At 51.6% G+C, this 26,143-nt stretch overlaps 1 protein-coding gene across 6 annotated transcripts in view; it reads left to right on the top strand.

Annotated features, from left to right (window-relative positions):
- Positions 1-267: 267 nt before the first annotated feature.
- SARDH (sarcosine dehydrogenase) overlaps positions 268-26,143 on the top strand; it is a 102,537-nt gene continuing 76,661 nt past the window's right edge. For 4 of the 6 annotated variants that reach the window (XR_014785878.1, XR_014785879.1, XR_014785880.1 and 1 more), the window contains exons 1-9: positions 268-1,281; positions 5,376-5,697; positions 8,936-9,114; positions 9,834-10,013; positions 10,990-11,113; positions 13,790-13,890; positions 19,009-19,113; positions 20,666-20,795; positions 24,572-24,658. Coding sequence is in view for 3 of the 6 variants with exons in the window: in XM_084820899.1 (XP_084677025.1) it covers positions 286-1,281; positions 5,376-5,697; positions 8,936-9,114; positions 9,834-10,013; positions 10,990-11,113; positions 13,790-13,890; positions 19,009-19,113; positions 20,666-20,795; positions 24,572-24,658 (2,224 nt within the window). In the remaining 3 variants the exon portion in view is untranslated. The other 2 variants (XM_084820900.1, XM_084820901.1) reach the window with 2 other exon arrangements.

Here is a 26,143-nt window from a genome sequence, read left to right as displayed (position 1 = left end):
AGCTTTCCCCCGGAAGGGTAGACTTCTTTCCGTTTAAATATGGATAGGGTTGAGCCTTTAGCCAGTTCTTGTCGTTTTAAGTCGTGTCCTAGTTTTGGATCTCTGCGCTGCCTCCGGACTTTACTACTGTGGTTTTATATCATCGTTTTAAAATTCTTAAAGCTTTATATCGCGTTATGTCATGTTGTGTTTTACCATTTTGACTCTGGTGAACCGCCCAGGGACTTTGGCTATTGGGTGGCAGAGCGGAGCAACCGTGAACAAAGCAAGCCTGGCGCCCTCCCAATGTTTTGGGCGACTCCCATCAACTCCAGGCAGCCGGGCCAATGGGGCGGGATCACGGAGCCGCAGCTGAAAACCTCGGGAAGGCGCCAGGTTGCTGGTCTCCGGTGTGTCTGCGCTCCTTGGAGGAAACGCGTCTGGACACACACGGGGGGCGCGTCACAGGAGACGGCTCTCCCCCGTGGGCTGCCAGGCCCGCGGCTCCCGAGGGCCGGTGGCTGCGGGGGGAGCGCGGGCCGGGAGGCCCTTCGCCTGCAGGGCCTGCCCAACCCCGGGCCGGCGCCGCCCCCGGCCCCTGCGCCAACCAGAGCCCCGCCAGCGGCGCCGCCCCCGCCCTCCGTGGCGCTGCGTCGGGGCGCTTTGCGGGGCGCCTCGCTCGCTCCCGACCGGGCGCGCGGCCGGGCAGCCCGCGCCCGCGACGCCGAGGGGCCCCGCCCCCCAGGCCGGCCCGCCTCCTTGCCGAGGGCCCCCGCGCGCTCCAGCGGCGCTTCGCCGGCCGCCGCGTGTCGCGGCTGCGCCCCCCACCCGTGGTGGGGGGCTGCGTGGGTGCGCAGGGTGCCTCTTCCAGCCCCTCCACGGGCGCGCGACTACAGCTCTCGGCATCCCGGGATGCTGGGAGCTGGAGCCCCGCATCTGTGGAGGGCGCGAGGCTGGGCGGCCTGGCACTTCCGGCGCTCATCTGTGCCGGGGCGTCTGCGCAGCCAGAGCGGGGAGGCGCGCTCGGGGCGGCCGGCGGCGCGCGAGGCGGCCCCCGCCGAGCACGGGCCCGGCCGCGCGCCTTCCGGGGCCGAAGCCGCCCCTGCCAGCTGCTGCCGCGTCACGCTGTTTCCCCGGACGGCGCGGGCTCTGGGACGCGCCGCAGCCGGCCGGCAGCAGCCCGCCTCCGCGCCCCTTTCGGCCCCTGGTCGCGGCTTCTGCGAGGGCGGCGTGGCTGAAGGCGAAAGGCGGGGAGCCCGGCGGGCGAGGAAGAGACGGGCGAACCGCAGCCCGGCCGGAGAGGTAAACCGGGCGGAGCGGTGTTTCAGCGGGCGCATCCGCTTGCGCGCTTCCTTCAGCGCGCGGGGCTGCGCGCGCGTTGCACCGGGTTACGTGCGGCGCTGTCGCGGCGCCGGGGCGCGCAGGGATGCGGATTTTCTTCTTAGCAGGGACGCTGACGTCAGCTGCCGCCCGCACGGTCGCTGGGCGGAGGTGCGCGTCTTGTTCCCTGGTGCAGCGCAAAGTGTTTCGGGGTGTCTTGGTGCTGAGTGGGCAATGGAGCCCCTTCGTTTTACAAAAATCCTGCTCCTGTCAGAGATGGAAATGGCTCGACCAGGTTTGTTGAGATGGGTCCACAGAGCTGCCTGCATGTTTGGAGCCTCCCCAGTGGTGTGGCTGTGGGGCCCCATCGCGATCTGCACCCACGCATCAAAATGTCTCTCTGCGCCACTTTAAAGCGGGAACAGCCTCCACGTGTGTGTGGCTGCCGTTACATGCCCGTGTGCAGGAACCCCAGTGGAGCCAAGGACTCCAGAAGCAGGCCCTGTGGTGGCACCCACCGTCCTGTGTGCGGGAAGCGCAGGTGTGCACACCACAAGTACACCGGCTGCGTGCGCGGTGGCACTGCTCCGGGAGGGAACTGTGTTTTTTGGCTTGGGCTGTGATGGCTGGGAGGCATGTCTGCCCTTGCAACGAAGGAGACTCGTTTTATTTTTATTTTACCTTGACGTGCAAAGTCCAGAACAGGGCATGCGTGCACATGGCTTTAAACGTGCCTTTCCCCACCTGTAAGATGAATGTGCAATCAGGAATATATGTTCTGACGTAACACTGTCATGTGCTCCTGTTTCTGGGAAGGGTGCAGCTCAGTGGTGGAGCCCCTGCTTTGCATACAGAAGGTCCCAGGGTCAAGCTGGGCTCCTCCGGGCAGCACTAGAAGAGAATCCAGCCCAAACCCCTCGAGGGAGAGCCACTGCTGCCAGTCGGTGCCAACAACACTGGACTCGGTGGGCCGAGAGTCCAGCTGTGCCCGCCCTTGGCGCCCGCCCTGGGTTAAACACACACACAGGCCTCTGCTCCATCTGAAGCCATCCTTCCCCTGACAGGGAAAACCAGGACAGGGCAGAACGAGGCCGTGGCCTGTTTCTCCTGGCCACGTGAGAATGTGGCAGGAGCCAAGCGCCACAGAGCACTTCGAAGTTCTCAGCAATCCAAGAGGTGGATGTGGCAAGTACAGCTGCCGGAGCTGGCTGAGCGAGATCTTCTTATTAGGGCGTCGGAAGAAGAGCGAGGCAGAATCCCCCCCCCCCGCTGCTCCACAGCCCTTTTGGCGCGGGCTTGGCGAAACATCTCCAGTGGAAGAGATGCTGTTGCAAGAAGAGCAGGCGCTCAGCTGGATTGGGGGGAATCTCTGGGATCTGTGCTGTTTGAGGGTGGTCAGGGGAGCTGTGAGCGGCGGCTGAGGAAGAGAACGGCTCAGGCTGCTTGAAGCAGGGAAGTCCAAAGGTGCAGACTGTAGCCACCATTTGAATTTCCAGGCTGAGCCCAAGGGCTCCCAGCCAGTCAAGGAGGTTCCGTAGCAGCAGAGAAAAGTCCCAAAGTTCAGTTTTAATTGGGACTTCCAGGCTGGCTAACCAGTTACAGTTGTGACCCCTGAGGACCCTGGTCAGAGTCCCACAGGGCTCAGCAGCTTTCTGATGCTCTGCTTATTGTATGTACAGTCAGGGCCAGAAATATTGGAACAAGGTTAACTGTTTTGGCAGTTGGCCTCTGTACACCACCACACTGAAGCTGAAAGGAAACACACCCGGATGGGAGCGAAGTCAGGACTTTCAGCTGTAATTCAAGGGGTTTGACAAAAGTGGGGCACTAACCATTCAGGAAGGACAGCCAGTGGCAGACACACACACCCATCGTTGGGGGCTCATAAGTAATGGAACGAATGGCTGACAAGCAGCTGCATGGCCAGGTGTGGCCTGTTTCCTGGGTGCCTCATGACCAATCAAGCAGATGAAAGGCCTGGAGGTGGTTCTGAGTGTTACATGTGCATGTGGTAGCTGTTCACTGGAACTCCCAACACGAGGTCCAACGAGGGGTCCATGCGAGTGAAGGAGGCCATCATTAGGCTGAGGAAACAACATAAACCCATCAGAGAGATAGCAAAAACATTGGGAGTGGCCAACACAACAGTTTGGAACATCCTGAAAAAGAAGGACTTAACTGGCAAGCTCAGCAACAAAAGGCCTGGAAGACCACGGAAGACAACTCAAGTGGATGACCGCAGAATTCTGCTCATGGCGAAGAGGAACCCTTTCACAACATCTAGCCAGGTCAAGAACGCTCTTGCGGTGGTAGGCATCTCACTGTCAACATCTACAGTCAAGAGATGGCTTTATGAATATAAATACAGAGGCTTCTCAACAAGGTGCAAACCACTGGGAATGCTCAAGAACAGACAGGCCAGATTAGCCTTTGCCAGCAAACACCTAAAAAAGCCTGCCCAGTTCTGGAATAAGATTCTTTGGACTGATGAAACCAAGATTAACTTGTACCTGAATGACGGGAAGAGAAAAGTATGAAGAAGGAAAGGAACAGCTCATGATCCAAAGCATACCGCATCATCTGTCAAACATGGTGGAGGCAGTATTATGGCATGGGCATGTATGGCTGCCAGTGGAACCGGGTCACTGGTGTTTATTGATGACCTGACTGCTGATAAAAGCAGCAGGATGAATTCTGAAGTGTACAGGGCTATACTTTCTGCTCAGATTCAGCTGAATGCTGCCAAACTGATAGGACACCGCTTCATCTTGCAGATGGATAATGACCCAAAGCATACAGCAAAAGCTACCCAAGAGTTTCTCAAGGCAAAGAAGTGGGATGTTCGTCAATGGCCAAGTCAGTCGCCTGACCTCAACCCAATAGAGCATGCTTTTCACTTACTGAAGACAAGACTGAAGGCAGAAAGATCCACAAACAAGCAGCAGCTGAAGGCAGCTGCAGTGAAGGCCTGGCAAAGCATCTCGAGGGAGGAAACTCAGCATTGGGTCATGTCCATGGGTTCCAGACTTCAGGCAGTCATTGACTGCAAAGGATTTTCATCCAGGTATTAAAGGCGATCCTTAAGTTTGAAATGATGTTGGTTTGTTCCATTACTTATGAGCCACCAACGATGGGGGTGTGCGTATGCCACTGGCTGTACTTCCTGAATGGTTAGTGCCCTGCTTTTGTCAAACCCCTTGCATTACAGCTGAAAGTCCTGACTTCGCTCCCATCTGGGTGTGTTTCCTTTCAGCTTCAGTGTGGTGGTGTACAGAGGCCAACTGCCAAAACAGTTAACCTTGTTCCAATATTTCTGGCCATGACTGTATTTGTTAGTTGATGTATACGTTGGCATTTTCCCTCTCACAAGGAGCCCAAGGCGGCTTACGTTGCCTTTCCCACTCTCTGTTTTACCTTCACAACAGCCCTGTGAGGTAGGTTAGGCTGAGAGTCAGCAAACACCAAAAACAAAGTAGTGTAGGGGCATGCCTGATCTCAGTTGGAAGGGCATTCTCTAGGGGTTGGGAGCCACCACACAAAAGGCCCAGCTCCTGGTGGTTTCCAAGTGGATCTCTGACCCATGTGGGACCCCCAGAGTGCCTCTTAGAGGACCTCAGTGGTTGGGCAGGAAGTTATGGGAGAAGAACAGATACCCCAGTCCTTGGGAAGTAATTCCATCAGCCAGAGGACCAAGGGGCCCCTGGGAGGTTGCACCCCCTGCCTCCCAGGAAGGACATCATGGCAAGGGGGAGACCAACTTGCCCCCTGCCCAAGCATCAGCCAGAGAAGGAGCAGCTGCAGGGAGCTTGTGTCGCCATTCCCAGCAAGAGACAACACATATAAAACCTTTAAAACTAAGAACTGGTGCCCAGGTTTTACCCTTTTCCTCCTCCCTCCCGCTCCCTTTTCCTTAAGACTGTGAAGCCTGAGGGCTGGGACTGCCTCATGATGAATCTTTGTAAGCTGCTCAGGGAGCAGTTTGGGGCTGAAGAGCGGGGTAAAAAAAGGCTGTAAATCAGGAAATACTTGGGGACCCTGGGCTGACAAGTGGCCTTGCCCATCTCTCGTCCCTCCAGGTCACCATGGCTCATTTGAGGTGCATGTTCCGGATGGCCGCCTCCTGCTGGCCCCCGTCCTCTGGGCGAAGCATCCGGTGGTCCAGCAGTGGGACAAGGCAGACGGCAGAGAAGAGCGTCCCTTACCAGAAGATGCTGAAGGAAGGGGCTCCGCCGGGGCAGGGGCACCCCAAACCTCTCCCGGCATCTGCAGACGTGGTGGTGGTAGGCGGAGGCAGCATCGGATGCCAGACCACCTACCACCTCGCCAAGATGGGCCTGCGCAACATCGTCCTCCTCGAGAGGGACCGCCTGACCTCTGGGACCACCTGGCACACTGCAGGTGAAGGAACGCAGCTGTGCTGCTTTCAGGGCCAGGGACATGCCAGCGGCTGATTGTGCTAGGGATGACCCCATGCGAGGAGGCTCAGGAACAGCAGGGGAGGGGTCGTGGCTCAGCGTGGAGCCCCTGCTTTGCGTGCAGAACGTCCCCAGTTTGATCCCCTGCTTTGCGTGCAGAACGTCCCCAGTTTGATCCCCGGCAGCATCTCCAGGTAGGGCTAGGAAAGAACCCTGCCTGAAACCCTGGAGAGCCACAGCTGCCAGTCAGTGTCGACAGTACCGGACTAGATGGGCCACAGGTCTTAGGTCACGTGAGGCAGCTCCCGTTTAAATCACCCCTTTTTTCACAACCATGAGGACTAGAATCTTGCTGTATTTTTCAGAGGAAGGACCGTAGCTCAGTGGTAGTGCAAATGCATGCCCAGTTTAATCTCCAGCAGCATCTCCAGGTAGGACTAGGAAAGAATCCTGCCTGAAACCCTGGAGAGTCGCTGCTGCCGGCCAGTTCTGGCAGTACTGGGGTAGATGGATGAAGGGTCTGACTCGGGATCGTCAGAAGCTTCCTTATGCGGTCTGTGATCCTGCCCTCCTTGCGTGCCCCAGTTGTGTCCAGCACCACCAGGAGCGGGGGAAACGCGCACACACACCTGGCAAGATGTGATGGGGCCTTTTTAAAACTGGCCAGAATCCGCTGTGCTGCTGTGGTCCTCACCCCATTCTGGAAAGGTGTCTGCCCCAGAGAGCAGCCAGAGTTCAGGGCTCAGCTGGGGGCAGGATTCAATTTATCTAAAACCACATTTTAATGTGACCTTTCAGCCCTAATAAGGGCCTCCAAAGTGGTTTAACATGAACTAAGACGGAGGCTTTGAAAAGAATAGAAGTAAAAGCTTCAACCATATATTGAAAGCCAAGAAGAACAGGAATTGTGGCTGGCCCTCCTGTGAGGCACAGTGAGACCATCACCTCAGGTGGCAGGCCGGGAGGGGTGGTGGATGCCAGAGCAGCAGCAGTGGGCGAACGCATGTGTGTGTTCCAGTTGTTTTCCGGGCCAAATTCAAGGTGTTGGTTTTGACCTTTAAAACCCTATATGGTTCCGGCCCAGCCTATCTCAAGGAGCGCCTCCAGCAGCACCAGACAGGCCGCTTAACAAGATCAGCCTCGGGTGGCCTTCTCTCTGTCCCATCAGCCAGGACAGCTAGACTGGTGGGGACGAGGGAGAGGGCCTTTTCTGTGGTGGCCCCCACTCTGTGGAACTCCCTCCCTAGGGAACTCCGTCATGCCCCCTCTTTAATGAGCTTCCGTCATGCATTAAAAACGTGGCTGTTCAGGCAGGCATTTGGGGTGGGTTCGGGTATTTTAGAAAATGTTTTTATTGTAGAATTTTATTGTTTTAAACTGTTTTTATTGTATGTTGTACATCGCCCAGAGTGGCTGGGTGACCAGCCAGATGAGCGATTAATAAATTTAATAATAATAATAATAACACATGTGCGCAAGTCGGTGGGGCGGGGGGCCTGGTGAGCTGCGTCTCCTGGCTGCCTCCATGGGATTCCACGTTTGAGCCTGTCCTCCCCCTGGAGCTGGCGCCGCTCTGTCCCGCCAGGCTCTCATGCAAAACTCCACCCAGTTGGGCTGCCTTCCGTCCCGACTTGCAACGGAATTTAGCCGTGGAGAAAAAGGTCCCAGCTTGGCAACCAAGCTGTGTGTTACACAGCGCAAACCCCAAATCAGTATGTGATCCCAGTAAGAAATAGCGGAGACGGGGGAATAGTATTAAGTGTCTCTCTCCTGCCCCGTTCATGTGGCTGAAAGACTCAGATCAGCTGAGGAGGTGGACCAGTTCATGCGGCCGCTGCTGGGAAAATGAGCCGTGGTGGCGCATCGCCGTGTGCGTGCGTGCGGGGGAATTCACCTACTTGCCCTTGGCAGCGCACCGCCTTGTGTCATCCGAAGCTGGCCAGGCTGGCGCACTGGGGTGGTGCACAAGCCACTGCAGAGCCCTCCAGCAGCCCATGGGTTCTGGACACTTGTTAACCACAGCAACAAGCCAGTCCGGCCGGGTTCTCGTGACATGGCAAGCTGTCCCGCTGAGGGTAGTTATTGCCAAGAAAGCAACCCTGGCATGCGCACAGAGGGAAAGAAGCCATCGTGGCTCATCAGCCGCCCTGCAATCGTGGGCACCAGGTCCCTGTGTGCATGGATGAGCGCTCTGCACTTCCGCCAGGTAGGAAAAGGTGCCTCAGAGGCAGCAGCTGGTGTCACGTGTGTGCCCCTTCCCCCCAACACACACACAGGCTGCTGCTGCTGCATTCTGGCGGAGAGAACAAGGAGGCCAAGCGTGTCGGCGCATGCCCAGGACTACACACTAAGAAAGCAGGGAGGACATAAAGGAAGCGGCGGGGAGAGAGGGAGGCCTTGCCGGGACGGAGCAGTGCAGGTTTCCCCAACCTGGTGCCCTCTGGTTGGTTTGGACTTCAACTCCCATCAGCTCCCACCAGCACAGCCAAGGGTCAGAAATGCTGGGAGTTGTAGTCCAAACATCTCTAAGGTGACAGGTTGGGGACAGCTGGAGAAGTGCGGCGCTGGAACATTTCATTGCATGAACAGGGCTACATGAATACAGTGAACCACTCAGAAAAGAGGAAATGCGTCACCAGAAAGGGGGCAGAAGATGACATGGATTTGTGTGAGAATGTGCATGTGCTCAGTTATATGTAGAACTGCAAATGCAGACGTGAGAGTTGCAATTTAAATGGAAACAGAGCCCATCTCCCCGTGGTGCAGGAGACGGTGAGCAGGGGAGTGGTGTGCCGGCCTGCCCAGCCTGCTGCGCTGGTGCTACTAACAGGAGACAGGGAAAAAGAGTCCTGATGGTTCTGTGCCTTTAACCCAGACTTGGACCGGACATCCCTTAAAGTAGAAGACGGCCCCCTGTGAAAGGGGACGCCGGGCCACCCTAACACTGGGGTGAAGCAGAAATCACCTCCCCAAAAATGCCACCCTATTTGTGGGCGATGGAATGGTGTGGGACATGTTACCAAATACTCTCTGGGCAGCCAAATTCTCCAGCTCTTCAGGGGCAACGTAAGAAGGAGAAACCTCGGGAAATGTCAGCCTGGCTCTCAGAAGAGCTGCCCCCCTCTCTCAGTGGACTCGGGGCTCAGGAGCCTGGTGGCCTGCACACGAGGAGTCATTCAGCATTTCCCCTTGACACAGCTCTTCCCGCTCCCTTCCCTCAGGTCTCTTGTGGCAGCTGCGCCCCAACGACGTGGAGGTGGAGCTGCTGGCTCACACCCGAAATGTGGTGAGCCGGGACCTGGAACAGGAGACCGGTCTCCACACAGGATGGATCCAGAATGGCGGCCTCTTCATTGCGTCCAACAAGCAGCGACTGGACGAGTACAAAAGACTCATGTCTGTAAGTCATAGAATCATAGAATAGGAGGGTTGGAAGGGGCCTACAAGGCCATCGAGTCCAACCCCCTGCTCAGTGCAGGAATCCAAGTCGAAGTATCCCTGACAGGTGGCTGTCCAGACTCATCTTGAATGCCTCCAGCGTGGGAGAGCCCCCCGCCTCCCTGGGTCATGGGCTCCATTGTCGTATTGCTCTAACAGTCAGGAAGCTTTTCCTGATGTTCAGGAAAAGTCATCAGGTCCCAGCCTGGCTCCATTTTGGCTCATGAGAGTAAGCGCCTCCTTTCTTGGCCTCTGCCAAGAACTCTGTTAATTTGTTAACAATCGTTCATTAATCTTGTCCTCTAGACAAACACAACCAGCATGGGTCCCGAGCCTTGGGAAAATTTTGCCTGCTCCCCCAAATGGCAAACGCCTCCATCCCCACCGTCATTTTGAGCTGGCACGCTCATTTAGGGTTCAGCAGTGTCCATTTGGGTGACCAACAAAGCCCTTTTTATTTCTCCAGGCCTTTTAATTTTCATTGTATTGCTTTGTGCTGGTTTTTTGTGTTTTATTGTTTTCATTTGTAATCTGCCCTGGAAATAATTATATTGATGGGTGGCATATAAATTCTTAAAAATAAATTAAGCCTCCGAGGAACTCCCAGAATTCTCTGCAATGGTCTGAGAGCCCCTGGTCTGCTTCCTGCTGACATGCCTGTTCTCTTAACGTCTTTTGTAGCTGGGTAAAGTTTATGGCATTGAGTCATATGTCCTGTCTCCTGGGGAAACAAAAGAGCTGTATCCCTTGATGAACGTGGATGACCTCTATGGCACACTCTATGTCCCCAAGGACGGCACGATGGATCCTGCTGGGACCTGCACAACCCTTGCCCGGGCAGCCAGCAGCCAAGGAGCTCTGGTAATTTCCTTTCATTCCTTTCATTTATTACATTACTATGTTGTGCAATAGCCAAAACTCTCTGGGTAATTTACAAAGATTAAAACCATTAAAAATGCATTATAAAAACATTTACAAACAAGCATATAAACAAACAGCACAACCAGAGAGACACACATATTTAAAACAATTGTAAACAATCAACAATAAGAAAAACAATCAGCAGTAATTTACGGGAGCATTCTGGGACTAGTTTGCAAGGGGACCTCAACCACAGCCACACTGGAAATGCTAAGGGAGGGCCCGTGGCTCAGAGGCGGAGCCCCTGCTTTCCCCACAGGAGGTCCTCCGTTCAATCCCTGGCAGCATCTCCAGGTCGGCTAGGAAGGAGTCCTGCCTGAACCGCTGGGAAGCCATTCCTGCCAGTCAGCGTCCACGGCGAGGGGCTGGATGGACCACGGCGGGTCTGACTCAGTCTGAGGTAGCTCCCTGTGTGCCCTGGAGTGGTCACGTACGGATTGCCAAAAAAGAGGAAATGCACCAGCAAGAAGGGGACGAACGAGGACACAAGTTTGACTTGGAGTCCTGCACTGGGCAGGGGGTTGGACTTGATGGTCTTATAGGCCCCTTCCAACCCTCCTGTTCTATGGTTCTGTGATAACATTTGTATACATCATTTATATGTCTAGATGCAACCTTAGAAATAATTATTATAATTTAAATAGACATCCAGGAAGTTTCACCATAGTGAGACGGTGACCAGGAGAGCTGTCTACCTGCCTGTTGAATCTGCTGACCAGGTGTTGCTAACCGGTGATGGGCAAAAAGAGTTCCGATGGCTCTTTATCTTTAAACTGGAATTGGACAGGAGAGCCCTTCCAATAGAGGACGGTCCTCTGTAAAGGAAGACACCTGGCCACTCTGCGCACCAACAGCCATCCTTAGCGAGGAGCTCCTTCCAAGCGTGTGGTTCATTTTTGCCATTCCCTCTTTCCAGGTTATTGAGAACTGCCCTGTGACGGGCATTGAGGTCAGAACAGATGACCTGGGCGTCCGAAGGGTGGTGGCTGTGGTGACGGACAACGGAACCATCCAGACACCCTGTGTGGTGAACTGTGCCGGTGGGTAGGAAAGGCCCTCACCCGCCCCTCCCGGCGGAAAAGTCGTCTCCTCTTGCAGAATCTCCAGGCTTACATACAAAAGCGGAATTGAGAGACTGCGACTTCCGCATTGTTTCCCGTGGATAGTTATTCTTCTGTGCAGGCAACAGGGGATTCTGGGCAAATCTAGCTCCCACGCACAATGTTGGGTCATCCCTCAGTTACTGGGTGGCTGAGTTCTCACAGACGGCCAATGGCTGACTAGTCCTAAGTATACTTGAATCAGGCAGGGGCCCTAATCTTCAGCTGTTGGGCAGTATAGAAATGTTATGAATGAATGCGTTACTAATCTGAGGCTGCTACCAGGAAAGGGGATCAGGAATATCAGGAGAGTCCTTCCAGGACAACTGAGCTCTGAGGCCAGGGCATTATAGGGCCTTGTGGGGTGGCATTGGCCTTTTGGATTATATCATCATAGAGTTGGAGGGTGTCTCAGAGGTCATCTAGTCCACCCCCTTCTCAGCGAGGAAAGCCAGAGCCATAGCATCCTCACACTGCACCAGCCCAGCCTCTACTTGAAGCCCTCCAGTGACGGATATCCCACCCCCACCCCTTGGTGACTGGTTCCATTGACAAGCTGCTGTTACCATCAAGATGTTTCTGCTAATGTTCAACCAAAATCTGCCCCCCTGTAACTTCAGATCTAATCCTGCCCTCTGAGACAGCAGAGAACAAGTCTTCTGCCCTCTTCTCGGTGACAGTGCTCCAGGAATTTAAAGAGTGCTGTTATGTCCCCCCACCTCAATCTCTTCTTCTTCAGGGTAAACATATCCAGTCCCTGTACCCTGTCCTCAGAGGACTGGATTTCCGTCCCCCACACTGTCTTTGTTGCCCTCTGAATCTGAACCCATTCCATTTTGTCTACATCCTTCTTAAAGTGCAGCACCCAGAACTAGAATCATAGAATAGTAGGGTTGGAAGGGGCCTATAGGACCATCGAGTCCAACCCCCCTCTCAATGCAGGAATCCAAGTCAAAGCATCCCCGACAGACAGCTGTCCAGCCTCATCTTGAATGCCTTCCTCCAGTGTGGGAGAGCCCACCACCTCCCTAGGCAATTGGTTCCATTGTCATATTGCTCTACGACACATCTAGACTAGGCTAAACTAAACACAGGATTCCAGATGAGGTCTCATTAGTTTAGAATAAAGTTGAACAGTTGCATCCCATGACTTGGAAATGGTCCTATTAGCGCAGCCTAAAATCGCAGTCTTCTTTCTTGCAGCTTTCTTGCGTTGCTGTTTCATGTTCAGTTTTGGATTGATTACAATCCTGAGATCCTTTTCATGTGGCCTCCTGCCAAGCCAGGTCTCCCCCATCCTATACTTGTGCATTTGTCTCTGTGGAATTTCATTTTATTTTATTTAGTTTCAGCCCAGTTTTCCATCCTATCAAGGTTATTCTGAATTCTGTTCCTGTCTTCTGAGGCATTGGCTTTCCCCGTTGTGTATGTTCTGCAAATTTTATTTATATTATTATTATTATCATCATCATTACATGGGGTTCCCAGGTGGTCTCCTCTCCAAGCACTGACCAGACCCAGACCTGCTTAGCTTCAGGAGTGGCTGCCTCATGTGCTGCCAGACGAGGCCCTGAGACCAACCTTGGTAAGGATGCTCTCCACCCCTTCATCTAAGCCACTGACACAGTGTTGAAGAGCTAAAATTCAGGATCACACTGCGTGAGATGTCCCACCAATTTGACAAGTCTTTGAGCCCAACGAGCCGAGCCGTGACCCCACCTGCTGGTACAATCATCTGGCCTGAATTTAACCAGTTTGCTAACCAAAGTACTATAGGGGACCTCGTCACATGCTTTGCTGGCATTGAGATAAATTGTGTCCCTAACATTCCCAAGTTATAACCCACTAAGCTAGTAAGCCAATCAACAAAAGAGAGGGCTAGTGTGGTAAATTTATTTATTTATTATTTATTTTATTTACAATATTTATATACCGCTGCACATCTAGAACAGGTTTCAGAGCGGTGAATGCAAGGGACAACAGATTAAAACACATTACAATTACACTTGTTTAAAAACGCAGGGCTTATTCTTGACAAATCTTTGCATATTGGTCAATTCTAAGTGCTGGTGTTCATCATGAGAGTACCCTGTAGCCTCACCCCCAAGGAGACTCCCAAGATACAGGCCTCTGCATCAACCCATCTCAACAAACCAGTTCTAGCCCATCTCTACCAGGAGCAGCTCTTTTGTAAAGCTGATGGGTCTTAATTGCCCCTTCAAGGCCCAGCTGCCACAAAATGCTCTGCATTACAACAGGGAACAATATATATTTTTGCTGGGACAAGTTTTCCAGCAGCTACTGCTTGCAGGCATTTTGGCCCTGGGGGCTGCGCCACCGCACTGGGGATCAAGATGCTTCCACAGGGACTCCTTGACACTCGGGAGGCTGCTCAGGCTGTGCCAGGGCAGCAAGCCCTTGGACTTCTCCTCCCAGGCTTTGCCTTGGCAGAAATGTTGACGGCACTGCTACTTCCAACTTGGTTTCTGGTTCCTCCTTTTACAAAAGAAAGAAAGAAACCAGGAATCGAAGCAGGCTCCCTACCCCATAGCCCCCTGGAAGGAAGGCGCTTCCCACTGCAGCGGTCATTCACCACTGGGCTCCCTTTTCCAACAGGCGTGTGGGCCCAGGCCCTGGGGAAGATGGCGGGCGTCCACGTGCCCCTGGTGGCAATGCACCATGCCTACGTGGTGACCGAGAGGATCGAGGGAATCCAGGTCAGTGCACAGCTCGGGTGCCGAGTCCGTGGCTCCCACTGTTGTGTGTGCTTCCTCTCCAAGGCCGTCTTGTGTCTTCCTTTCTGGAAAACCAGAGGGAGGAACTAGAGAGGTCCTTGATGTGAGGTCATCCTGTTCAATGTTTCTTTCTTTCTTTCTTTCTTTCTTTCTTTCTTTCTTTCTTTCTTTCTTTCTTGGGAAGCAAAGCCTGCAGTGTGTTAGCTCTGAAGAAGCAGCGTGCTCTCCACTCAGCCAAAAAACCAAGCAAAAATTAGTTTTAAGGAAATGATCTTGAAGCATCTCGTGGCATTTGCAACCAGTTAAAGAGATGTTACTGTGTTCTGTTCTCACAGAAGTCCTTTCAAAAAAGATTTTGTAGGGACAGACTGCTCTGAGAACATAAAATGTCAGTCTCAGAATTGACTGAGTCTGTTCCTCCAGCAAACACTAGATGTCCTCCTAAGGCCCTCTAAATACCACCCAGCACAGACTTGCGCTGCTTTGCATGGGTGAGAAATTGCTGTTCACCCTAAAGAGCAGATGGGTGGGTCAATCAGTGGGGGTTCTTTCTCATCTCTCTTCCTTTTCTTTCTTCTCTTTTTAAAACAGCTTTACCCCGTGCAGCAGAGTCAGATCCAGTGCTACGTTTCTAGGGCAGAGATGACAAGAGGGTTGGGTTATGTCTTTGGGATCCTTCAGATATTCTATGTTGTTGTTGTTCAGTCGTTCAGTCATGTCTCTCTCTTCGTGACCCCATGGACCATAGCACACCAGGCCTTCCTGTCCTGTGCTCTCTCCCGGAGCGTGCTCAAGTCCATATTCATTGCATCAGTGATGCTATCTAGCCATCTCATCCTCTGCCGTCCCCTTCTCCTTTTGCCTTCGGTCTTTCCCAGCATCAGGGTCTTTTCCAGAGAGTTTTCTCTTCGCATTAGGTGGCCAAAATATTTGAGCTTCAGCTTCAGTATCTGTCCTTCCAAGGAGCACTCAGGGTTGATTTCCTTTAGGATGGACTGATTTGACCTCTTTGCAGTCCAGGGGACTTGTAAGAGTCTTCTCCAGCACCACAGTTCGAAAGCATCCATTCTTCGGTGCTCAGCCTTCCTTATAGTCCAGCTCTCACAGCCATACGTCACTACTGGGAAAACCATAGCTTTGATTAGACGGACCTTTGTCGGCAAGGTGCTGTCTCTGCTTCTTACTATGCTGTCTAGGTTTGCCATAGCTTTCCTCCCAAGAAGCAAGCGTCTTTTAATTTCATGGCTGCAGTCACTGTGTGCGGTGATCTTGGAGCCCAAGAAAATTAAATCTGTCACAGCTTCCATTTCTTCCCCTTCCATATGCCAGGAAGTGATGGGGCCAGATGCCATGATCTTAGTTTTTTTAATGTTCAGTTTCAAACCAGCTTTTGCACTCTCCTCTTTCACCCTCAACAAGAGGCTCTTGAGATCCTCTTCGCTTTCTGCCATTAGGGTGGTATCATCTGCGTATCTGAGGTTGTTGATAATTCCCCCGGCAATCTTAATTCCAACCTGTGATTCATCCAACCTGGCGTTTCTCATGATGTACTCTGCATTTAAGTTAAATAAGCAGGGCGACAATATGCAGCCTTGTCGTACTCCTTTCCCAATTTTGAACCAGTCGGTTGTTCTATGTCTGGTTCTTACTGTTGCTTCTTGACCCTCGTACAGGTTTCTCAGGAGACAGGTAAGGTGGTCTGGTACTCCCATCTCTTTCAGAATTTGCCACAGTTTGTTGTGATCCACACAAAGGCTTTAGTGTAGTCAATGAAGCAGAAATAGAAGTTTTTCTGGAATTCTCTTGCTTTCTCCAAGATCCAGCGAATGTTGGCGATTTGATCTCTGGTTCCTCTGCCTCTTCGAAACCCAGCTTGTACTTCCGGTAGTTCTTGGTTCGCATACTGCTGAAGCCTAGCTTGTAGGATTTTGAGCATCACCTTGCTGGCATGTGAAATGAGCGCAATTGTGCGGTAGTTTGAACAGTCTTTGGCATTGCCCTTCTTTGGAATTGGAATGTAAACTGACCTTTTCCAGTCTTGTGGCCACTGTTGAGTGTTCCAAATGTGTTGGCATATTGAGTGCAGCACTTTAACAGCATCATCTTTTAGGATCTTAAATAGCTCAGCTGGAATACTGTCATCTCCGCTAGCTTTGTTGTTACTAATGCTTCCTAAGGCCCACTTGACTTCACCCTCTAGGATGTCCGGCTCAAGTTCAGTGACCGCACTGTCATGGCTATCAGGGACATTCAGATCTTTCCTGTATAGTTCTTCTGTGTATTCTTGCCACCTCTTCTTAATCTCATCTGCTTCTGTTAGGTCCCTGCCTTCTTTGTCCTTTATCATGCCCGTCTTTGCACAAAACGTTCCCTTGAGATCTCCGATTTTCTTGAAGAGATCTCTAGTCTTTCCCATTCTGCTGTTTTCCTCGATTTCTTTGCATTGTTCATTTAAAAAGGCCTTCTTGTCTCTCCTTGCTATTCTCTGGAAATCTGCATTCAGTTGGATATATCTTCCCCTTTCTCCCTTGCTTTTCGCTTCTCTTCTTTCCTCAGCTACTTGTAAAGCCTCTTCAGACAGCCACTTTGCTGTCTTGCATTTCTTTTTCTTTGGGATGGCTTGAGTTGCTGCCTCCTGAACAATGTTACGGACCTCCGTCCATAGTTCCTCAGGCACTCTGTCTATCAGGTCTAATCCCTGAAATCTATTCCTCACCTCCACTGTATATTCATCAGGGATATAATTTAGGTCATACCTGAATGGTTTAGTGGTTTTCCCTACGTTCTTCAATTTAAGCCGAAATTTTGTAACAAGAAGCTCATGATCTGAGCCACAGTCAGCTCCAGGTCTTGTTTTTACTAACTGTATAGAGCTTCTCCATCTTTGGCTGCAAAGGACATAATCAATCTGATTTCGATATTGACCATCTGCTGATGTCCATGTGTAGAGTCGCCTCTTGTGCTGTTGGAAAAGAGTGTTTGCTATGATCAGCGTGTTCTCTTGGCAAAACTCTATTAGTCTTTGTCCTGCTTCATTTTGTACACCAAGGCCATGCTTGCCTGTTATCCCGGTGATTTCTTGACTTCCTACTTGAGCATTCCAATCCCCTATGATGAAGAGAACATCTTTTTTTGGCGTTAGTTCTAGAAGGTGTTGTAGGTCTTCATAGAACCGATCAACCTCAGCTTCTTCGGCCTCAGTGGTTGGGGCATAGACTTGAATTACTGTGATGTTGAATAGTTTGCCTTGGATTAGACTGAGATCATTCTATCGTTTTTGAGATTGTACCCCAGGACTGCTTTCCCCACCCTTTTGTTGACTATGAGTGCTACTCCCATTTCTTTTAAGGGATTCTTGCCCACAGTAGTAGATATGATGGTCACCTGAATTAAATTCACCCATGCTTGTCCATTTTAGATGTTCTATACCTCATCTGGGGTCCCAGGATAAAGATGTTCTATACCTCATCTCTTTATCCTGGGACCCCAGGTAGTCGCTAGGGAAGCCAAACTAGATGAGTGCCTAGCTGTTCCGGGGTGATATATCTGTCTGTCTATCTCCCTGGGTTTTATCTTTGTAATTGTTTACATTTCTAAATGTGTAAACTGCCTCGGGGGATCTTTCTGCCCAGGAATGCAGTATAAAAATAAATAATAATCTACCCAGAAACATCCTAATGAATCAAGAGCTCTGGTAACCTACAGAGCTAAAAAGCATTGGGGGACCTTAGGTTCAGGGTGGATATACTAAAACGAATCACAGGTATGCTTGTTGGACACAACTGGAGCTCTCTGAATTTCTGCAGCAAATAAGAATGTAAAAATCCAGTGTGGTGTAGTGGTTTGAGTTCTGGACTGGCAAGACGGGGGAGACCCGGGTTGTAGTCCCCACTTGGCTATGAACTTCACTGGATGACTTTGGGTCAGTCACTGATGCTTGGCCTGGCCTACCTCACATGGAGGGAAGGTGGAGGACCATGTAAGCCTCTTTGGGCTCCTTGGAAGAAGGGGGAAAGGCGGGATATAAATATAACAATAAATGCATAAAATAAAAATAAGAACAACCGTGCTAGATCAGGCCGAAGGGCTATTTAATGCAGCACACTGTTCCCACAGTATGAATAATTAACTAAATACTAAACACAAAACGGCCACTGAGTAATCAGGGAATACTTGCTGTAGATCTGGGAGTGAGGGTGGGGTGGGGGGAGTTCATTTCGGCTATTTTATTAGAAGCGGCTCCTTCCCCAGATGCCTAAACTCCAGAGGTGTGAGGTTAGCAAGCCAAACTCCTGGATTTGGGACTAGTTTTTAACAGGGTTCCTATCTGGAAATGAAGTAAGTGCTGATGGGCCAGCAACACTGGGTCTTGCAGAGGCAAAAGGAATTTTAGCCCCTTTCTCCCCAGTGCGAACAGGGATGGAAGCGCTGGCAGAAAGCCAAGCTCTCCATAGGACTTAAGAAGAAGGAACTACCCACCCCCGAAGCCCCCAAAATATTGTGAAATATCTTTCGTTAACAGGGACATTGTCCACTTGATCAGTCTAAGCCACCCAGCAGGTGAATTGTAGAAAAACGGGAGTCCCCAGCCCTTTTGGGACAGTGGGCACATTTAGAATTTTGAGTGTTGTGGGTACTCTCACAAAATGGCTGCCATGGAGGGCATGGCTGGCCACAAAACGCTCATTTCCCAGAGGGTGAACTGGTGAGGATCAAAGAAAAGTCACTTGCATGCCAGCCTCCCGGTTAAAATAATCATTCGTCATTAACTTTAAAATACTAAGAAATAAAATAAGAATTGGGAGAGCTGGGGGGCACCAAGTGAAGTATCCACAAGCACCATGCTGGAGACCCTGGGGTCAAGGGCTCTTTCACACATTGCACAGTAGAAGACCCGGGTTTACATTGAGCAGGGAGCTCATCTTAACTCCCCGATGAGTGGAAATGCGTATTTGTTATGTCCACGTTTTACACTGCAGATGTGTGAGGCGCTCACATCTGCAAAGACGCCCTGTGGCAGTTGACCCCTGCGTGGACGCGCTGGCCCAGGAGGCGTTTCCTGCCCCAGTTCTGATAGTTTTCCTCTCTGGGTATTTTTAGAACATGCCGAATGTTCGAGATCACGATGCATCAGTGTATCTGCGTCTCCAAGGCGATGCCCTTTCCGTGGGCGGATATGAGTCAAATCCAATTTTCTGGGAGGAGGTGAGCGGTGTTCTTAAGTAATAATAATAAAAAACATCTTACTGGAAGGTGGGGATGCGGTGGAAGGGGGCTTGTCTCGAATCGGGAGTTTACCAAAATGAGCTTCTTGGACACCTGGGCCTGCAGGCTTTCCACAGAGCACCAGAACCGAGGCTGCACTGAAATTTAGATTTAGCCTGTGGATTTGAAAGCTCCAGGTGATCTCCGTTGGGGTGGGCAGAAAATAGAGCTCCGGATGTTTGGGGCGTCATCTCCCTTGGCCGTGCTGGCAGGGGCTTCTGGGAGTCGAAGTCTAAAACCTCTGGAGATCTCCCCTTCTGTCTGCTCTGCTCTACGCTGCAGGGGCATTTCCGGCATTCCAGGGCTTGCGCTGAGACCCCTCTGGGAAGCGGCTGGCTGGGGCCTTGTCCACGAAGATTCCCTGGACTGGGCATGCACATGGGCCTCAGTGCCCTCTTAGGGCAGAGGAGGGAGGAGCTGCAGTGCGCAACGTCTGCCCCAGGAACAGCCAAGCAGTGTGAACAGTGTCTGGATTGGCCAGGCTTGACATGAAGAGCTTGAGCTTCCAGCTTTCCTGGCTCCTGCAGTGTGCAACCTTTATGTATTTATTCCTAGTATTTTTATGCCAGTCCTCAGCGTATACTCAGTCATTAAAATAAGGCAGTCCCTGTTGTCCGCAGGCTTACAGTCTACAAAGACATGACACACAAGGAAAAAGGGATGGGGAGGGAGGAGGAAAAATGAAGTTGTCTTTCAGCAAGGCTGGTGGAATGGCCCTGCTCGCCCCCCCCCCCCCGCCCCCATTCATCTCCCTCAGTACGGCCTGCTGGGATGGCTACTGGTAATTACCTGCTGCTGCCTCCACCCTTTCTCCAGGCAACTGGCCTGCAGTGCCCTGGGCTGAAGAGGTTTGGGTTTAGCCGACCACGTCTCTTGCTCACCTCTGTTGCCGTATCCACGTTTCTCTGTGGCAGCAGGAGATACCTGTATGCTGTATTGCCTAGATGGGCTGGTGTACTGTTTTCGTCTTCCTCCATGACAGGGGTGGGGAACTTCAGGCCCAGGGGCCAAGTCCAGGCCTCTGGGGTCCCCCACTTGGTCACGCCCCCTTCCCTTGGTTCCCCCCCCCTTTCCCTTGCCTCCGGTCATTGGATGGATTCCTGGCTTTTGTACAGGTTTCCCCCCATTCTGAAAGGCTGAGAAATGCCTCTCCTGGGGCTTAGCTGCTGGCAGGAAGAGCTTTAAGCTCAAACAGGCTGGTATGGGGGATGTTTTTAGCCACATCCCAGGCTCTGCACCCCCAATCTAGTATATGCGTCTAGCCGCTGGCAGTGCACAGAAGGCCCATCTTCTCCCAGACGGCTGTTGCGCAAAACAGCTGTGTCTCTTTCCTCTGAGCTCTGCTTCATACGTGACCATTTCTCCCTACAGGGGGGTGGGGTGGAGTTTCCCACGTCTATGGGACAGGCAGCCTTCCAGTCCCATCTGCCCGTCGGGAAGAAGTGAGTGCTGGGTGCACAACGTTGGGCCATGTCCAATTTTGCCCTTGCAGGTGCTGGACAAATTTGCGTTTGGCCTCTTCGATCTGGACTGGGATGTGTTCACACAGCACATCGAAGGTGCCATCAACCGGGTCCCAGTGCTGGAGAAAACAGGGATTAAATCCACAGTCTGTGGCCCAGGTAAGGACACTTCAGGTCCATAGAAGTATGTCATTGTTCTAAAGATTTTTTTTTAAAGAGAGAGGTGGAAAAAAACCCTTTCCACTTAGCCACTGGCGTATTTTGAATAATTTTCACTAATGGCAGATCTGCTCCTCTGTCACACCTTTGCTACCTGTGTTCCCACCCGGCCTGTCCTTCATGATGCATGACATACATTGAGGGTAGATCTCTCCCTCTCTCTCCACATCACAGACAGGTTTCTTAAGATCTTGGTGCAGGAACCCCTTGCCTGAAAGATTTATAGGTGGCTCATTAGAGCCCCAGCATGAACTTACAGAGAAGGTTTGACAGCATACCTCCATCTTAATCTTCTGACAACCTCTCCTTTTAGAAACACCTTTGAACGCTGCTGCGGTGGGCAGGGTTGCCAGCTTTTTATGAGCTCCCTGCTCCTGTGTCTTTAACAGCAGCACCAGCAGACGTTAGCAGGTGAGCACGCTCACTCCTCCATGCCATGGGAAGCTTTTTGCCTCTAGATTGCAGCAGACAGAGCAGCTCTGAAAGGCACAGAGGCAAGTCAGTTGGGTTTGTTTTTCTGGCCAGTTCGAAATCCTTGTTAAAGGTTTACTTTGGAGGTTGTTTATAGTCCTGTCATCACTGGATTTGAGTTTCTCGTTGTTTTTATGTAATGGAATTTTATTGCCATTGTGCATTTTCAATTCATAACCCACTTCTAACATGGGAGAGGTGATCAAACCTATCTATCATCAGCTTGAAAGATACTAGCTTGTGATCATTCTGCAGAATTGATACACAGAAATCAGAATCATCCTGCGCTCAGCTTCCTGAATCAGAGTTATCTGAATATTGCCTGCATCTCACTAAAAATACTTTTGCTGAATGACAGTCCTGGTTTATTTTACATGAGATGACTGTGGTTGTTGCTTTTATTTTCTTGTTGTCCGTTGCATTGTGTAAATCCCCCGATCAGTCAAAATCCCACCCGTGATGCTGTCGCTAAACTAAAAACTGACTGATGAAACTGGTCAAGCTTTGCAGCCCTAAAGAGGACAGATGTTGACTGGCAAAAGTGACAGTTGCCCCGGGCCAGGAGTTACGTCAAAGACCCTCAGCCCACCCTTGTGGCACGAGGGGTCAAGGAGAGGGACATTTTGACTGGCAGCTCCTGAAGGTGGTGCCAGATATCAGTTTTCTTGGAAGCAAAATGAGATGCTAGGGAGGTAGGAGAATTTAGATTCTGTTTGCAAATCATGCAACTGTGTCCCAGTCGCAATTCTGAACACAAACATCAGCAGTAGCACTTTCTTTGGAATTTTAGAATTTCCTCCCACGTTTAAAAAAAATCAATTAAAAATACACATTTTCACCCTTTGGCCAATGAGGGGAAAGCGCACACTTTCCCCATTTGAATGAGCGGAAAAAACAGGTCAAAAACTAACATGGGAGTGAGCCAAAACGAGCGTTGAAGTGCTTTTCGGAGAATTTAGGCAAGCTTGAACACTGCTTGTTCTCCCATCCCGACAGGGAGTGGAAATGGCTGTCAGGCGCATTTGTAATAAGGTGGCATTTGCCAGTAACTCCTCGATTATGCTGCACACGAACACAACAGGTCCCTGCCCCAAGGAGCTTGCAATCTGAAGCCCTGTTTCTCCTCCGCCTCGCTCCAGTACACATGGGCATTACTAGGCGTGAAGGGGGGTTCTCTCATAGTCCCATTAGTCCATCCCAACTCCCTCTCCCACTGTGCACTCTGCAGAGAAGGAGCGCTGGGACGGACATGTGAATATGTATCCCATTCCCTGCAATGCTTTGAGTGCGGGGAGTAGAGAAAGAGAGTTTGGTGGAGATCTACAGGATTGCACCAAGGCTCGGCAAGGAAGAGTGAGCTCCATGGTGGAGCCCCTGCTTTGCAGGCAGAAGATCCCTGGTTTGATCCCTGGCATCTCCAGGTAGAGCGAGGAAAAACTGCCGGAAAGCTTGCAGTGTTACTGCTGGTCAAGGGCTGACCATACTGGGCTAGATGGACCACGGCTCTGACTTTGCTGTCAAAGGCTCTGAGGCGGCTTCCTATGTTACGCTGAGCTCAGCTGAGCTCCACTGGGGTAAGTTATTTGAAATATTTATACTCCCCCTTCCCTCATGTAGTTCAGTATGATCCTGAAATTCATAAACTTTACCTGCAGAAACTGATTCAGCTATTGTTTTTTTAGAACACCCTCATTTTTCCTGTTGTTACTAATATTCATAATAAAATAAATGTTAGCTGCAGGAAGAATGCAGTATGGCCAGTTTTGGAATGTGTGGGCGTAAGTAAGAGAAAGATGACTATTTTGAACTAATAATTTTGAAGGCATGAATAATAACCCCTTAAGTATTTGCAGCTCAATTAGGGAAGTTTTCAGCCAAGCATTCTCAACTTTGAGACCTTGAGAGTTGTGATTCACCTTGCACAGCTTTGGAAATAATTGGACTTGCAATACGGGCGAAAACAGAGGAGGTGAAAGTATTTTGGTGCCTGAGGTTGGAGAGCCAAATGTCACCTCCTTCCTGCGCATCAAAAGGAACAGGAGCTCTGTAAGAGACCGCGGCCATTTGAGACCCATCCTGGACAATCTCTAGGGATGGGAAAGCAATGCTTGCAAGTAGCGTCCTCCATTTTGAGTACCAGCGTCTGGTGTAACTTGGGGAAGTGCTTATGGAGGCCCATGAACCATACTGCGGAGTCATAGAAAGGCGTTCCTGGCTAAGGGTGGCCAGGTGTCCTCTTTTACAGAGACGGTCCTCTGTTTGAAGGTGTCCTCGATTTGATGGGCTGTCCAGTCCAAGTCCAATTTAAAGACAGCCCGTAGAGTTGTTGCCCGCCACCAACTGGGCAGCGGACTGGACAGGGCGGCATGCTGGTCACCTAGTTGCAGTCATCGACGCGATGGGGAGATTTCTGTTTAAACCACAATCACTTTTTCTAAATTCGCTTCTCTATGCGTAAACTGGCTTGTGTGGCGTATAAATAGCATGAGCAAACGTTATGCAGATAGTGGCTCTCTCGCCCTTGCTTTTCTGGAGATGCTTGTCCTCTTTTGGGGCGATTCACGTGTGGCCACTCTGCTATCCACATGCTGAGGGATACGTAGGGAGCCCTAGAAACCACACAGGGCATTGCAGTGAGCATGATTAAGAGTGCAGTCATAGGAAACAGGCCAGGGGTCAGACCCTGGGCCCATCTAGCCCAGTATCCTAGACACTGACCGACGGCTGCTGCTCTCCGGGGCTTCAGGCTTTCCTTTCAACCCTGGGGCCTTCTGCCTGCAAAACAGGGGCCCTGCCACTGAGCTATAGCCATTCTGCCTAAAAGCAAAGTAAGAGTCTTGTCCTCATGGCTCTGATAAAGGGGCTGTTTTAAATGTAATCATAGGAAGATGCCTTCTTCTCGGTCAGGCCCTCGGTTCATCTAGCCCAGTATTGTCGACACAGACTGGCAGCAACGGCTCTCCAGGGGTTCAGGCAGGATTCCTTCCTGGCCCCACCTGGAGATGCTACTGGGGATCGAACCTGGGACCTTCTGCCTGCAAAGCGGGGGCTCTGCCACTGAGCAACGGCCCCTCCCCCATGTACATTAAATCCTGTGGTTGTTGACTTGGAAATATGTTCCACTGTGCCAGTGGGGCTTCCTCTGTAGTGGGATTGCAGCTTTGCTGCACGTGACTAAAGACTACACTGCTGGAGCAACGTTTATGGAGAGATCCATTCTTTTCATGTCATTCTCTGTGCTTTAGAATCCTTCACTGCTGACCACAAGCCCCTAATGGGAGAAGCACCAGAGGTGCGAGGCTTTTTCCTGGGTTGCGGCTTCAACAGTGCCGGTAAGAAGCAACCCGTCCTCCTCAGCCAAAGAGGCCGCTCCTCGAGGGCTTGTTTTACACTGAAGAATCAGAACTCTTTCCACGTGTCCTCCTTCACAGAGGCACGTGACGCCCAGGGGTACACGTGTAAAAACCAGCAGAGGTCTAAGGGGCCTTTAATCAGATGTGGTATGCACGTGGCAGATTTATGCACAATGCTCTCACTGAAATGGGGAAGAGCTACTTCTAAAATGGAAGAATTGGCTCAAACACCCCACTGGAACTTTTGTTCTCAAGAGAAGACACATGCACGTTAGTTGCAGAAGAGGAAACGTGGCTTAGTTTGTGTACCTACCCTCTAGCACAGGGGTGCAGGAGCTGGAGGCCCAATCCTGCCTACTGGGGTTCCCCAAATGGCTCACCCACTTCTTCTGGCCCCAGCCCTCTCCCCTGACCACCAGTTGTTTGGTGGTGTCCCAGCTTTTGGGCAGTTTTCCCCCCATTCTGAAAGGTTGAACTGCCTTTCCTGTGGCGGCGTTCCTGGCAGAAAGAGCTACAATAGGCTGGTAATTTCTGAATTTTGGCCTCAGCCCTGCCCACCTCTGGAAGGCGGCCCCCGAAAGCTTCCCAGAAATGGGATTCGGCCCTCGGGCTGAAAGAGGTTCAACACCCCTGCTCTAGCACATGGGCCAATATTCTAGTCCTAATATGCCTAACTAGAAGATAGGAAAAGACAAAGATTGGGGGAATTAACCTTTGCTAAAGAAAGAAGGGAAGGTGGTCTTGTAGAAATGGCTGAGCAGTGGCGTGGGGGCTCTGCCACCAAAGGAGCTCAGGTGCTGGTGACAATGGTGGCGGAGGTGGACAGATTTAGGAGGAAAAGGAATGGAACCAGAACGGCTGCAGCTCCTGACTTCAGAGGGAGGGGAGCACAAAGAGCATCGCTTCCTGGGGTTCTCGGCTTTGGTTTCAATTTTTAAAAATGGAGCAGGGCTGGGGAACCCACTTGCCTGGGGGGCAAAGCCAATGGATCTCTAGGCAAAGGCAGCCATCAGGTGGTTCCCTTGGAAAGCAAACGGGGAACCCCAAAAGAAGTGAATGAATCAACTCATACTGGCTCTGGAGATGTGGAGCAGGCCACAGGGCGGGAGGGCTGATGCGGAGCGGCAGTGCAGCCAGCAGGGCGTGACGCCATGCCGTGGGGCAGGAGGGTTGGGCCATGGGGCCAGTGCCCAGCCCCCTCCCCCCAACATGACCAGCCAGAGAGCAGCCGCTGAGGAGGGCAGCCAAGGCAAACTCTGCTGCATTCCTGCGGCCACCAGGGTTTAAAGGCAAAGCAGCCCCCGCTGAACGTATTTTTATTTTTCAGAAATCGGGGCTGGCAAACCTGCTAGCCGGCCGTCGCCAGCCTGCTGCCCTGCCAGTGTTTTGAATGACACCTCCCAGCATTCCTGACCACTGACCATACTGGCTGGGGCTGATGGGAGTTGAAGTCCAAAACGTCTG

This window comes from Heloderma suspectum, chromosome 14 (genome assembly GCF_057233095.1).
Source record: "Heloderma suspectum isolate Gila_16-S chromosome 14, 16-S_ref, whole genome shotgun sequence".
Lineage (NCBI taxonomy): Eukaryota > Metazoa > Chordata > Lepidosauria > Squamata > Helodermatidae > Heloderma > Heloderma suspectum.
The sequence above is the reverse complement of the archived record's forward strand: the minus strand, read 5'-3'. Positions and strand labels throughout refer to the sequence as shown.